At 38.1% G+C, this 14761-nt stretch overlaps 1 protein-coding gene across 11 annotated transcripts in view; it reads right to left on the bottom strand.

Annotated features, from left to right (window-relative positions):
- PHF21A (PHD finger protein 21A) overlaps nt 1-14761 on the bottom strand; it is a 139456-nt gene that overhangs the window by 29992 nt on the left and 94703 nt on the right. For all 11 annotated transcript variants that reach the window (XM_072863752.1, XM_072863759.1, XM_072863761.1 and 8 more), the window contains 2 exons: nt 4253-4453; nt 308-562 (listed from right to left, as the gene is read on the bottom strand). In XM_072863752.1, the coding sequence (XP_072719853.1) occupies nt 308-562; nt 4253-4453 (456 nt within the window). The remainder of the gene's footprint in view (nt 1-307; nt 563-4252; nt 4454-14761) is intronic.

Genomic DNA, 14761 nt, shown 5'->3' with positions numbered 1-14761 from the left:
CATAGATTAGGTAGGGGCTAAACAAACGCTACTTCCCCATGACTAACAGTTACTAACAGGGGAAACTTTACACAGAGGTGATGATAGCATTAATTTAATTCTATAAAGCAAAACAGTAATAACAACTCATGTAGACAGTAAATTCTTTTCTCTTAGACTATCATTTTAACAATGTCAACTAGTGAAGACTCACGACATGTCCCTACTATTCTTTCTGTGCAAAAACCTGACCGTTTATTTTTTTCCAATAGCCCTCTTGTAAACTAAACCCACACATGTCTGCAGGGCAAACACATGAAACGCTTACCAAAGTTACTGTGTTTTTTGCCACTATTTGGACTGCCTCAGCTCCTGGCCCAGTGACCTTATTTGTTGTCTGGAGGTTGACTGGTGCATTCTGCGCATCAGTGCTGAGGACTGCTTTCTGATTGCTGTTGATAGCAGTAACCATGGCAATGGTAGGTCTCTGACCCACAACAGAGGCAGGCATGGTCGCAGTTGCTGCTTTCAAGACGAGAGGTAGTGTCTTAGTGGTGATCATAGAAGCTGTAGTTACAGTTTTCTAAGGGAAACAGAAAATACACTGTAAGAGACAGAGACACTTCGTATCAGACAGGACGTGGGTTGGTTAGTCAGAAACAATAGACAGTAAGAGAAAGAAAAGGCAGCACTGACTCTATCTACCTGTTGTTCACACAAGCACATTATCTTACGCCTCTGAAAACTGGATAGCTAGAAAGGATTCTCTATTTGGGGCACTTGTTGGGTCTATTTTAATCATCTGCAGCATTACAGATTGATTCAAAACAAATTCCTGAAAAAACGACAATCAAGTGTTAGTAGTGGCACATGCATTTTTGGATCTTTTAGTTTCATATTATTTCCAAATATGTACTGTCAATATGAAACCTGTAAGGTGGAGGTTTATGAAACGTACCAGCAAACTAGCTTCTCACCAATTAAAACTCAAATTTTCAAATGGAAAATTTATTTACAGAGATCCTCACAATCAGAAGAAGAGGGGAAAAAACATTAATAAATTGGTTTCTTTAAGAACAAAAACGTATTTTGATTTTGGGTATCCCAAATTTCAGTTTTATCCATACATACAGTTATTTAGCCCTTAACTTTCTTTCCTAAGAATATCAGTAGGGCTATCCTGAAGTTGTAAGGGCTGGCTGTTAGTCTGTCCAGCTGCAGGCAATTAACTTCTGTGGAATGGGGTGGTTTTGGAACAGATACATGGTGCCATGATTGCTCTCAGCCTGTTTTAAAGAGAGTGGTTTTGAATCACTTAATGCCAGCATTTACCTGAAATGTCTGAATACACTATGCCCCAAAATTCCAAAGTTAAAACAACTATAATTTCATAGTTTTGTTTTAAAATGTACTGTCTTCTAAGATGTTAAGGGAAATGGACAATTATAAATCTCATTCAAAAAGCAACAAGGCAAGAGGGGCTCCATACAAAACCAGAACAAAATGTGCACAGAAAACTCATGACAAGTGACACTCAACAGAATGGCAAGTGAGCCATCTTTTCTCTTTGGTGTAAAAAATCCATTGTACCAATGGCACTGCATCTTCAAAACAGTTACTGGCATGATCAAGCGCTCCTAGTATGCAATAACCACCATTCCTTCCGGATGTCAGTGCTAGGCTCTACAACAGGAAAAAATGGAGAACCAGGGATCAGGCAGTCCTTTTCGTGGTCTAAACATGCCTCATTTAGACTGCTTGATTTTAATCACACAAGACCTTCCCCTTCTTTCTAATAAAATAATATAAATATATTTCCAGTTGGATTCTTTAGTATTTTCACCAATATAATTTCCTTAAACAAAAATGCAGTTTACTTTCACACCTCTACTTTCATAATGCTTAAACTATATCCCCTGTTAATTATGCACAAGTGTGAAAAGAATTCAAACACTGTATAATGCCAAATCAAAGGATAATTCATTATTCCATTTTATACATTTATACAAAATCCAGACATAATTAACTTTTTCTTGTCACAACATGAACAATTCCCTTAACTTTTTATCTGAGATTCAAGAGCTTCTTATTGACCTCTGCTGCGCCTTCTCCAAAGCAAGAGGCTCCATTCCCCTAATGCAGTAACATTATTCAAGCTTTTCCAATGAGATGTAACATGGTGTAATTTTCACAAGCATTACATTCATCCATAAACATTTTAAAGAAAAGTGTAATCAATCATGTAATACAAGACTGTGACTCTTTCAAGGTGTTCTAGTAAGTCTGTAAGTACTAAGAGTACAGTTTCAGTCAGCAGATCACAGAGCTTGAATATCCCTGTTACTCTGATGAGCATTAATTACCTTGGTTATTCTAAAAAGTTTTCAATGCATGAATTCATACTGAAGTGGCATTCATAGTAAGTCTGCATTATTTCACATAATAACATTGCAATAATATGAAATTTTAGCAGGCTTGCTGCTTTATGAAAATTTAAAAATCCCTTCTTACTGGACTATATTAGGTATATTAAAATGTCACTATTGCAGCAGCAAATATACCTTGATTCCTAAATTGAATTACTCTGAAAATAACCATTGAAAGCATTCTCTTTACTGACACAGCCTTGAAAGGTGTATTATTTACAAAAGTAGGCACCAAAAAACTTTCTAGAGAGACAAAATATTTGACTTTTTTTTGTTAAAAGAGATTGAGAAGCAACAGGACAGAGGCACAACCTTAGATGAAAAATGTGTACAGAAGCAAGTGAAGTTACTTCAGAATTATACCGACATAAATAAAAATAGAAAAGTGTTAAGGATAAAAGCTGGCTTATTTATTCAAATGAGAGGATGACCTGCCTTTCAGCTTATAATTACTTTCCAAGTATAACTGTATCAATGATAGTCAGAAGGGTGTAGCAGTTTTTTGACTGTTTCACTAGAGGGCTCTTTAACTTTGAACAAAACCTCAATTTTTACAACCCAGGAGATGACCTGGAAGTTAATGCATGAATGCAAAGTGTGGAATACAGAGAAACGCATGAAACTGCTTTGCAGTCATGTTTCCTGACTGAAAAACAGAGACCAGTGATACAGCAAATAGTGATCCATTGTTTGCCTGTAAATATTTTAGGATGTAGTAATATTTACTTCTTTGTTCTGTTTTCGCTTTGATATAGATGTTGCTGCTCAAAAATGCCTTTTCCTTACTTAAGTTTGCTGAATTTCTTCAATATTCTTTTATCAAAAATACAGTTACCCAAGTCTCTCAAATACATTTTTAGACAGCATCCAAAACAACCTGTTGAGTTAATGAAAAAACTAACAGCCCAACCATTTCTCCCCCTTCAGTTTCCAGGAAAAGGGAGTGCTCAGTCAAAGCTGTGGTTGTGATTCACTGCAATGTGCATAAAGTAAACTTCATGGGTGAATTCTGCCATCTGCCTATCCACGTAAATGTGAACTCCTGAGATTGCATCAATGGGAAAAAAGACCTCACATACACTTCCTTTTTACAAAACACTTCCCTGCGCTTTCTTGCTGTTTTATTAGCGCACTTTGGGGATTCTAAATATTTGAACAGGAGAGACTTTGAATCAGCTTGGAATTCCCCTCTCAGTAAAAGCAGACCACTTTCTCTGGTGAGTTCTGGGATTATGTCTCTAATCCTATACTGTACTGAAATTCAGTGTACCTTCCCAATAAAGACACTACTTTCTAAAATTCAAACTTTGCAATTACCATTGTATACTTTTAGACTAATCCTTGAAGACTCAGGTAAGTATTATTTGATACAAGTTACATCTGTTTAAAAAGAACCAAGCAGAAAGAAGAAGGAACTGTTTTCTTACATTTTGTTCACCGATACAGTGACCACTGTGTCAGTCTTCTAAAAATAAACTATTTTAATCATAAACCTCATACAGTGCATGTAAAGTCTTTACTGTTTCTTGAGACCTCCTGGGTATGGACAGACAATCATTCATGCACCTATGGAAAAGATAGGTTCATTTGCTAAACTTTGATTTATTTTTAAGAAAGGTGATACTGCCACCCTTCTTTTCTGTACGGTTATGATCTGACTTTTAAACACTACATTTTTTGTTTTTTACTCAGATAGGAGGTTATTGCTGAAAAAACCACACAAGACCCATATGTGCATATGCATAAAAGGAGAAATTCATATTGGTACACTAATGGGTGTAAGTGAAAGTTTTTTTGCAGTGAACTTCACCTTCAGCTAGGAAAAGAATCATTGTAGAGCTTTTTACCTGTGATCCAATCACGTTTGGAGAGGGTGCAGTAGACTGCTGCTGCTGTTGATGGTGGTGTTGCTGTAGCTGTTGTAGTGGTTGCGGCTGTGGTGTCTGTAGTTTGTTTTCTGACTGTCCCAACGGCTGTATTTGAAACTTACTGTCTGGCTGTTCCTGCTTCACTATCAAATTCTTTCGAAGCTGTTCCACCACTCTTTTCTACCAGATAAACAAAAACATAAATGGAAATTATGACAGTTATTTAGCTGCACGTATTAGAGAAGATAGTAACACCTGAAGTTACATTTATTTAATGTAAATAAAGAACTGCTCAGAAGCTTAATGGGATTTCTCTTTTTGGAATTTTAAGTATTGGTGTTATCTAATGGGCAGAGTGTCAAAATAGGCCACAGAGGAGTATTGCTGCCCAGCAGGGTGGCCTTGCTACCCTTGCAGAAACCCACCCATCCAAATTCAGCCTATTCACAAACCACTGCAAGACCTCATTAACCCGTATTCACTTGAGACTTGTTAGCATTCAGATTCCAAAGTTTCTGACTCCTTCAAACATGCACCATTCCTACACAGTGACGAAAAAGGACTTTAGGTTGAAGCCTCAGGGCTGACTTCAAGGCAATGGGGATGCCATTTTGTACCAAGCATCGAAACTGAGTGAGGAGACAGCTAGTTTGAGTACAAAGTGGGGAATAGGAAGTGCATGGATGTGTGGTCATTCTGTTCAATATTATTGTCACCTGAAAGAAAATCAGATAGCACTACCTACGTGAGAAGGAAACTGCAGTTTTATTTCTCCCGGCTTAAAAGCTTCCTATTACATTATAGCTTCCATGAAAGTTTGAAATTATTTAAGAAAGGAGTTTCTTCTCCTGGTAGCCATTGTGTATCTTTAGACGGTAACTCAACAGATTTAAGAGCAGACCAGGTGACCTGCAGGATAAGATAACATGTCGCCACATAGGTAATATGGGCTTACAATTTATGTTCATATTATACTTTAGTGTGGACAAGGGTGAAAACACCACGAGACTTTTTACCTTTTGCAGGCATTACAGAAAATGGACATTTTTTCCTACACTCCAACCACCCCCAAATTAGGACAGCTTTAAAAAGATTTAGACATATACTTAAGCCCCCTTGATCAAGAGCATACGCATAATCCAAAACAGTTATATGACAAGGTTGGCTTTGGAAGAGGACAATGAAGTCAAAAGACGTGGTAGGGGCTCAACTGAGAAAGCTCTAGGGGAAACAGAAACAGTCACGAAACCTCTACCAGAGCCAGGCACTGACAGAGTGGGCTGCCCCAAGCAGTTCCACTTACGCAGAATGGAAAAGAAAAAAAAACATTCTGACAATATCAAATGTTTAGATTTTTGTTTTGAAGCATTAGTATTAAGACACAGTACAAAACAGAGAGATGGAACAAAAAACAAAACAAAAACACCCCAAAAAATCCAAAACCAAATCCAGCTATTTACAACCAACTGAAACCATTTTTTCCCTCAAATTTCTTTCACACAGGATTATTAAATTCTGAGCTAACAAAATATCTGTTCTCTGCATAGATCTTGTGGATGTACTGCAGACTTTTGATTCCGAGAATCTTGCTTATGATGAGTTAAAACTGTGCTGTGCCTCACACACCGAATGTGTACCTCTATAGCCCAAAAGGAGATAACAAAAGGTGCAGGATCTCAAATTGGCAGATCTGAGAACTGGAACTTTAAAAAGACAAACAAAACACACAATCAATGAAAGAACCACCTTTTTGTAAAAGACTGAATTCAGCGACTCAGAGATGTACAGAAGGAGGACTGCTTGGCTTCTACAAACCTCCAGCCCTGGCTGGGAATGCACGCTCAGCTCCTATGACAAGAGAAACACAGGCCCAAGCTCACTGAAAATTCAGGGAGTTGGTAATGGACAACAGCGTGAAGGAACTATTTCACACTGCATCCACAAAAGTGCTAAAAGTTGTCAAAGCCTAAAAGCTGTAAATTGTCTGTTCCCTTCTAGAACAAGGAGGAAATAGGAGGTGTAGAAGGCATTTTTCTAATTCAGATACTTTACACAGTTTTAAATGGCCGTTGTCTATCAGCTTATTCGTACACATAATAACTGAACCATCATTTAAAATTGCTTTCTGAAAAGATCAACGACGTTAACATGCAAACCAAAGTGCTGTGTCAGCAAGCAGATACAAGAGCTGAAAAAGCATTTCCAGAGAGTAACCCAAGGGAGAGGAGACGAGAATGGAGCAAAGTAGGAGAGGAAATAATACAACGTGCCTATGGAATACCTGCCAAAAATTGTACTGCACATACACTGCACAGGAGGCTAAAGAATTACTGTACCGAGCATGAACAGGAAGGGAGTTTTTGTCTTCCACAGCGGCCTGTATGAAATTCAGTGATAATGGTGCTCTTCTACTGATTCCTTAACTGGAGGAAATCAGCAGCAATGGCCCAAGAATTCATTTCCACCTTGTTCTTTACAATGGGAGGGAACATTAGTGAAAGGATTTTAAAAAAATAAAAAAGAGAGAGAGAGAGAGGAGAGAGGCAAGCTGGAGGACTCCTCTGACATACTGCTACACCAGGGCGAGAGCCAGTGAAGACGGGAGCAGGAGCGAGGTGAGTCACATCGCATTCACACGCCACCTGTTCCACCCCTGGGCCTGAACCATGGCATGCAGAGCAGGGGAAAAACAGGGCCGAAGCGCAACTTTTACTAGTGCCTTGTGCAAAAACTGAGGCTCAGCATATTTGGCACAAGATGGATAACATGAGTTGAAAAATGCATTTGCTCTGGAAGTCTACACTAGCCTGTTAGAGGCTGCTGAGAGCTGCCTGGCAGCAGCATATCCTGCCATCCATATCCATTATGCAGATATTAAATTGGAAGAAACATCTAATGCTTTTAAGATTCAGAGAGTAAAACTGAAGTTTGCAGTGCATGCCAATTGCTTACTCAGTTTATTAAGCTGCTTCTACCAACTGTCAGTAAAAATACCACACTGAAACTACAGAAATCATTTTACTATCTGCAAGACGGTTGGGATTATCTGTTTGCTAGTACTCATCAAGAGGGACTCTGAACAACATATTCCAAAATTACTTAGCTTAATTAGCAAAACCAAATGAGACTCTCAGGGTTGCACCTACACAGGAACTAAGAGATCTACACGCATTTTCAGCACTACCCTCTGCTGCGTCCTCCTCTGCACAGTCTCAAGCCATGCTGTCAGTCTGACCGCTGTCCTGCTGGAACCACTACTCTGCAACTGCGCAAGAGCCCCGGCACGTGTCTGTCTGCAGCAATGTTAGCAGAGACTCATTTTGTAGGGGATTAAACAAGAGGGTAGTATGAAAGAAACTCTTGTGTACTGTCAGACTTGATACTTCATTAAAACTGTATTTTAAAATTGTTCTTGAGTGATTTGACTGTTCTTAATCAATTTTGAAGGCAGAAAGTACAACCTGTATGACTGAAATTTCCCAAGGCTAGTATAAAGTCCTAGCTATATGCCTTAGAGATTGAGTGCCAGTGAGACTGCGGTTATCTAAAAGTACCGCAGAACTCTGAAGAAATATTCCTAATTCTTTAAATGTAATCATTGCCATTTTTCCTTCCCACTCTTATTTAAGAATATTTAATTTAATTAAATTCTTACTGACAAGTTCAAAATTTTAAATTAAGATTAACTCAGTCATAAACACATCATCATAAACACAACACAGTAATTTTCTGCACGTCGGAAAGCTCTAACCCTCCCCATATTCCTAAAATAGTTTCTATTCCTGCAACACTACAAATGTATCAAAAGCATTTGTCTTTCAACTTTACTGAATTTTCCTCAAAGCTGAATGCCAATCCCCTCTTTACATCCAGAACGTGAAAGAAATTAATATCACATCCCTTCTTCCAAACTGTATTCTACCCAAAAAGTAACTGCTAGCCCTCTGCAATGGTTACTATCAGACTACTTCATAACCCATTTGTCGAACAGTGCCCTGTAAGCATACTACATAATATCATAGCTCTTGCTCTCTTGACATCTTCATTGCTAATCTCATGAAGAACCATTCACAACACTGAGTTAACAGAGCCCTAGACATCTTATATGACCCTTTCTTAAAGGTAATAATTGTAATCAATATTGTGACATTTAGTGATACCACTTTCTCATTCATGCCACAGGCCAGATCCTAACACAGCATTAGAAGATTATTTTGGTTTGATTAAGCAGAAAATCTGCCTCTACGTCTTGTTAGCCACAGATCTGTGCCAAAAGGTGTCTTCTCTGCGCTCCTATAAAAAACTATCAAAATATGTTACTATAAGATAAGGAAAGTCCTTCGAGCAAACTTAAAGCTTAGTAAGGTTTAAGTATAACATGATTAGCTAAGCATTATTTCTATTTTAATCAATCAATCAATAACAAAGTAGTTCTCTAAGTACAGTAATTTTTTAAATACTAGATCCCTTGTTATATTTGGTGACACATTTTCTTCTTCATCCAAGAAACACATTCAGAAAAGCATACGTATCTAAAGGAAGGTCTGTTTTTAAACTTCAAAAATCTATAAAAATTAAAACACAAAAATCATCTAAAAATGAGAGACAAAAGTAAAGTACTAAGCAACCCTGCAATGCATACCTTTTATATCACAAAAACAAAGCTTATGTGGTTTAAATTGCTCAACTGCCTGCTAGTGACCTGCTTTCCTGCTCCACCAACTCCAGGAAGTCAGCTATTAAGGATCCCCTGTAACCTGTTCCCTCCAATGACCAAGAAATGTTCTCTCGAATATAAAAGTTGCCAACTGCTGAGACTGAAATGGTAAGATAAAGTATTGATTTCAAATAAGCTCCAGCTTGGGAGTGGGGAGGATGGAGAGAATTTCACCGCCCTGCAATCTTCCTTTTCAGCCTCCCGCCCCTCTCCTTGCCAGCCCCAGCCCCATCCCCTGCCACTACCCAAAGAGAAGTGAAATACCTCTGCTTTTTGACAAAACAGAAAGAGACCAAAACTTCGTGGCAGAAAGAAGCTAAAAGATTTTGGAGCCCTGGCACCGTTAGTCTTTAACGTGCAAAGATGGTGCGTTTTGGGAGTGGAATTTAGGAGTGGAAATATTACAAGCAAGGAGAATAATTGTACACTGCTTTTACAATAATTGTACACTGAGAAAAACTGTATCTACTGCTTTAAGATAGTATCTAAAATTTAAATTGTGAAATCCAATTATAGAAATTGATGATGCAGAATCTACACCAGTGAGAAAAAAAAAACCCTGTTGTACAGAACAACTTGAATTTAATTCCATTGAAAGACTGATCAAAGGACTATAGAAACATTTTCAGCTATTTCTGTGGTTATCTTGTATTTTTATGGGATTTTGCACTTCTGGCTGTGCTTCACTCATACTCAGATCTTTTTATTAACAAAAAAATCTAAACTAACTAAATTAGAAAGAATTTTATTCGAAGAAAAAAGCATAGTACAATTTCCTACTTCTTAAAGGTGATCAAATTGGCACCTATACTTTCCAGTCAGAAAAGACTCTCGGGACAGAGGTGCTTGAATTGGAACGTAGCAGTGGGACTGGGAGACCACCTCCACCACATACTGGAATGTCTTAGTGGGCATGATTACTGAAATGTGCACTATTTCTTTTTATAGTTTAAAAACCTAATTATTTTTTTTAAGCTTTTGTTAAATACACAGATATTTTAACCATACCCAGTCAACGGCTGCTTTGCCAACACTCCAGTAACCATCTCAAAGAGCACGTGCTGCATTCCGCCCACAGAAAACATGGCTGAAAGCTGCACAAAGATGCAAGGACTTATTTTGCATGTCTAAAAGGGGTTGTGGAGCATGTTAGGGGAACTGAATGCTTCTCCTCCCTCTGCCATGATGGTCCTATGGGATAAACTAAGCAATACATTTATGATACCAATGAGCACTAGAGATGGACCAAGACAGTAGAGTTAATTTTGGTACGCCCTAAATTCATGAGCTTGCTTTGCAGTCTTGATATCTTTAATATAATTACTGAATATGGCATAGGGCACCTTGTGTAAAATGGAATTTAAATAAATCTTCATTCCATAAAAATCTACTTCGACATTTTGTCAGATAAATATTGTTCTATAGCATTGGCATGGTGTGAAAAGTATTTCTGTCATTAAAAATGCTGGTAAACTTATTACACTTCATTATATTTTAAACTATTTAAAATAATTAGTACAGGTGTGATTCTGAAACAAACACACAGTTCACACATGAACATACATACTTTGAAAAAGAATGTGGGTTTTTCCTTTACAATAGAGAAACACTGCCTGAAGTTGCTAGAAATCATTCAGAAGTGAATTATGTAAGTTCTGAAAATAATGTTCATTCCTTCATTCTGAACAAGGGAGAATGCTTATCATTTTTTATTTTATTTAAAAATATAGCTAGAATTCTAAATGAAAATGACCAAAAATAGCTGTTGTGCTGTTCTGCTTTATGTGACTTCTTGATTGCTTTATTTTCAGTACCATGTCTTTTACCATTTGCAGCACCACAAGACCAATTAATTTTTGGAAGGGGATGTTGTACCGTGAAATGCCTTATGCATGACTGTCTTCTTGTTTTAGAATTTTTACTCTTGCACAAAGTAGGGAACAGAGACTGAACTAGTAGGAGCAGCACACATACAACATTTTCCTGCAGCTTATATATTAAATAAATGTCATATCTACCTCCCAGTACTTCTGTTAACGGAAAGAAACTTGCAAGAACAGCTACAATAATTAAACAATGAAGCAATTAGTGAATGGAGAATTAAGTGTATGACAACAGGCAAAACAGAACAGGAAAAACAGTTAAGTGCAGTACTTTGAACGTAATTAAGGAGGAATGGAATTAAAGGAGTGAAATTAATTTTTTTAAAATTTGAGAAGGTTTGACAAAGTTTGTTTTGGTTTGGTTTAGGTTTTTCTGCTTCCCAGAAATACTTCCAAGCACGAATACAAACTGGTAAAAGGATGTGGGGATCACCTGAACATGACAAGGCTGAAGAAAGGAAAAAATTAAACTGCTGACTACCACAGAAAAGGTGCTCATTTTGATTTTATCTTGCCCATCTCTGTATTGTTCTACCCCCATTTGTCTGTTTCAGGGGAAAAAAAAAAAATCTCCTTAGGAAAAAAAAAAAAGCCACCTAGATTGTGCAGAAATGAATCAAGGGTTCTTTTGTACTTTGACGTAAAGTATGTTTCTATGATCTCTGACTGAACCTAGTTTTCCAGAAGTGTATAATATGGTCTTGTAAAATCTGTCATGGAGAGAAGCTTGGGATATAAAATCTCAGCACAAAAAATACCATGGATTATTATTGCTATGCAGGACTACACACAGGAACAACCATCCCCCTGGGAAAGCCATTCGCATCTTTACAAGGCAGCCAGTTGTCTAGCTAAACACCTCTGCCAGGGAAGTCCTGCTGCTTCTCTTCTCTCACCTCTGATTTACCTCATAACATGACATCCTTTAAACTGAATTTCTCTGAATTAAGCAAGCCCAGTAGAGCAATTTAAATTTGTAAACTTACTTCATGTTTTACAATCAATCAACATATATAAAAGTCTACTTTCTAATCTGGTAACTCCTCATATTTTTGAATAACCCAAGTGGAAAGGATAGTCATCAAGTAATTTTACAGTGTACTACTGCACAGTAACACAGTCCCTTGAATAAAAATGAATCAGCTTCAGCAGGATTCTTGTGCATCCTACAGCTATTCCCACAACTGAATCACACCTCCTCTCCTCCTCAGGAAAGGAAACACACACAGTTCATGCTCATGCGCTTCACGCACCATCAGAAGTATCAAACAAGATGACTAGTTTTATTTCACCACAGAATGCAAACTTATTATTTTGTGAACAGAAAGATCTCGATGCTCAAGCTATATTGTACAACCACCTGTTGATTACTCTGATGTTGTTAACAGCATCTAATATTTAATTTCCACAGTTGCTTTACAAAGATCACAAACTAATAGCACCAGACAGGCTTCTTCCCTATGTCGTCAACCAAATACTGTTTAGCACCAATTCAGTTAAAACCCATCACTAACAACATCACATCGCAATTCACTGTTGATCTCTACTTCACAGGCAGAATGAGTTATCACAGCAAAAAGTCATAGTTTCACCTCACTCAAATGAGACATTTTCTCTTCTTCCTAGTCACTTGAACAGTAATTCAAATACAGACATTCTGACCAGCTAAATATACGTGCTGTAGTATTCTCCTTAGTTAACCAAGCACGATCAAAACAAAGAAAAATGCCTGCTGCAGAGAGAAGACATCAAATTAAATCACTGCAGAAGACCCAAATTGCTGTTCTTCAATTGCATCAAGGTTTGTGGATCAGTCAACAGTGACTCTCCGAAAAACAAAGCAATGGTTCTTCCTTAGCCTCCTGATTTAAATGGCAAGGGGAGGAGGGCCTTTGTCCCTGTGTTAATTTATCTCAGTGAAAAAGTGGCTCACTAAGTAAGGCTAAAACTACTCAGCAACTGAAGATTTGGTGAACTTCCACCTCTCTTAAAAGCACCCAGGAACAGGCATTTTGCCAAAAGAATGGAAAACTACCTTTTTCACAAGGGATGCAGAGCTACTGGAGGCAGCTCAAAGGAAAACCACAAACATAATCAAGGACCCAACAGACAACACTGTGTAATGTGAAGCTTACTGGGGCTCAGCATATCCAGTTTATTACAGAGAAGCTTGAGAGGTGACTTCTCTCTGAGTATCGATATTTATACACGGAAAAGACATCTGATGATGGGAGGGTTTTTAGTTTCTCTGAGAAATGTAAAATGATGATTCTGTGGCTGCAAGTTGAAGGTAGACAAATTCAACCTTGAAATAAGATGCAGAGATGGTTAAATGCTGGAACAGCCTAATATGAGGTAATGGCCTACCATGGTTTGAAGCCTTTAGGACAAGGTTATACAGGTTTCTAAAGAAAATGCTTAACCTAAGTTTTGGAGAAGACTGTACAGTACATGAGAGGGGGAGAGGGCCCTGGAACCTGGGAAACTTCTGCTCATTCCCATCCCTAGGGACAGCACAAATGCCAGCACTGTTCCCAGCATGTTTCTCCAGCACTGAAACTCCGCATAAAGACAGTCTTACTCTTCAGAATATGAACATGTCCAGAGGCACAACCAGCCATATATACTCAAGGTTGTTTTTTCACCTTCCTCTGAAACACGAGATATTGGCTACAGCTAGAGAAAAGAAGGTAAGCAAAGCAAGCTTATCTTCTTCCTTTGATGTATTTTATCGTATGCGTTCTTTACATATTTAGATTCTTATTGATTTTAGACTTGGAATGGGAAAAAATTTCCCCAGGTCAGACTTGCTGGGATGTTGGTTTTTTTCCTTCCGCTGCAATGCAGGATGCAGACTGCCTGCTAGGATTAGCTGGGCAAATTTCCCCTAATCAACCTGCTGACATTGCAAGGGCCTTCAGAATAACTGGCAGCCCAATCCACTACATGTTTTCTGGAACACAAAGATGTGGAAGACAAAAATTTAGTCTCTCAAACTGTCCTAGTCTCCCTGAATGCAGAAGATGTCACACAGGAGTACCGGGGTAGAATATAATGGCCTCTAACATGCAGGAAGTTAAACTGGTTAATCTCCTTGTCCTTTTTGGCTTTGACATGTGGTGTCTTCCCTCTACTTCCTACATGCAGTTTCACAACTAAAGTTTATCAGTATTCCTTTAAAAGAAAAAAAAAAAAAATCTGCATGCTAGATGAAAGACAAAAACACATTTTATGAACATGATAGTTTTCAACAGATGTACACAGTACCTAACTTAATTAACAGGATCAGGCATTAGCATCTAATCTCAAATTATGTATGTAATCTCAAATTTTGGTCAGTTCCTGGAATGTAAACCCCAGTAGCTGTTCTTGCTCCTGCCAGAACTCTTCTCTATGAAAGCTTAATCCCTTGCTATCAAAACGCCTTAGGAAGGTGTCATCACTTCATCCAGCAAGGTAACAGTAACGTGATGCACAGACACGAAGAAGCCATGCATGGAACACAAAGATCTTTCTGACTTTGACGATGGACACTTCACAGGAAAATGCATTTGAGAACTGTTATATCAATATGGACAATATCCAAAAAAGTACTAACAGAGACCACATAAGGGAATGTAAACATTCCTATCCGTAAGTTCATACTACTTCTTCACAGTGTGCTTGCTTGTTTGACAGTTATACTGTCATAATTTTAGACTGTTAAACCTCTGCTCTAGGGTTTGTAAAAGATCAGAGCACTTGTCACTCTCAGTGCAGGTAGAGTGAGATAGAGTGGTTGAGCAGTTCATTTTTCTTTCTAATTACACTCCATTAACCTTCCACATGAGAGCTCCCCTGTGCTTTCATACCAGCAGCACCAACTGGCTGTGTTTGATAAGGCTCAGC

Source organism: Ciconia boyciana, chromosome 6, assembly GCF_034638445.1.
Source record: "Ciconia boyciana chromosome 6, ASM3463844v1, whole genome shotgun sequence".
NCBI classification, from domain to species: domain Eukaryota; kingdom Metazoa; phylum Chordata; class Aves; order Ciconiiformes; family Ciconiidae; genus Ciconia; species Ciconia boyciana.
This window is presented reverse-complemented; position numbering and strand designations above follow the sequence as displayed.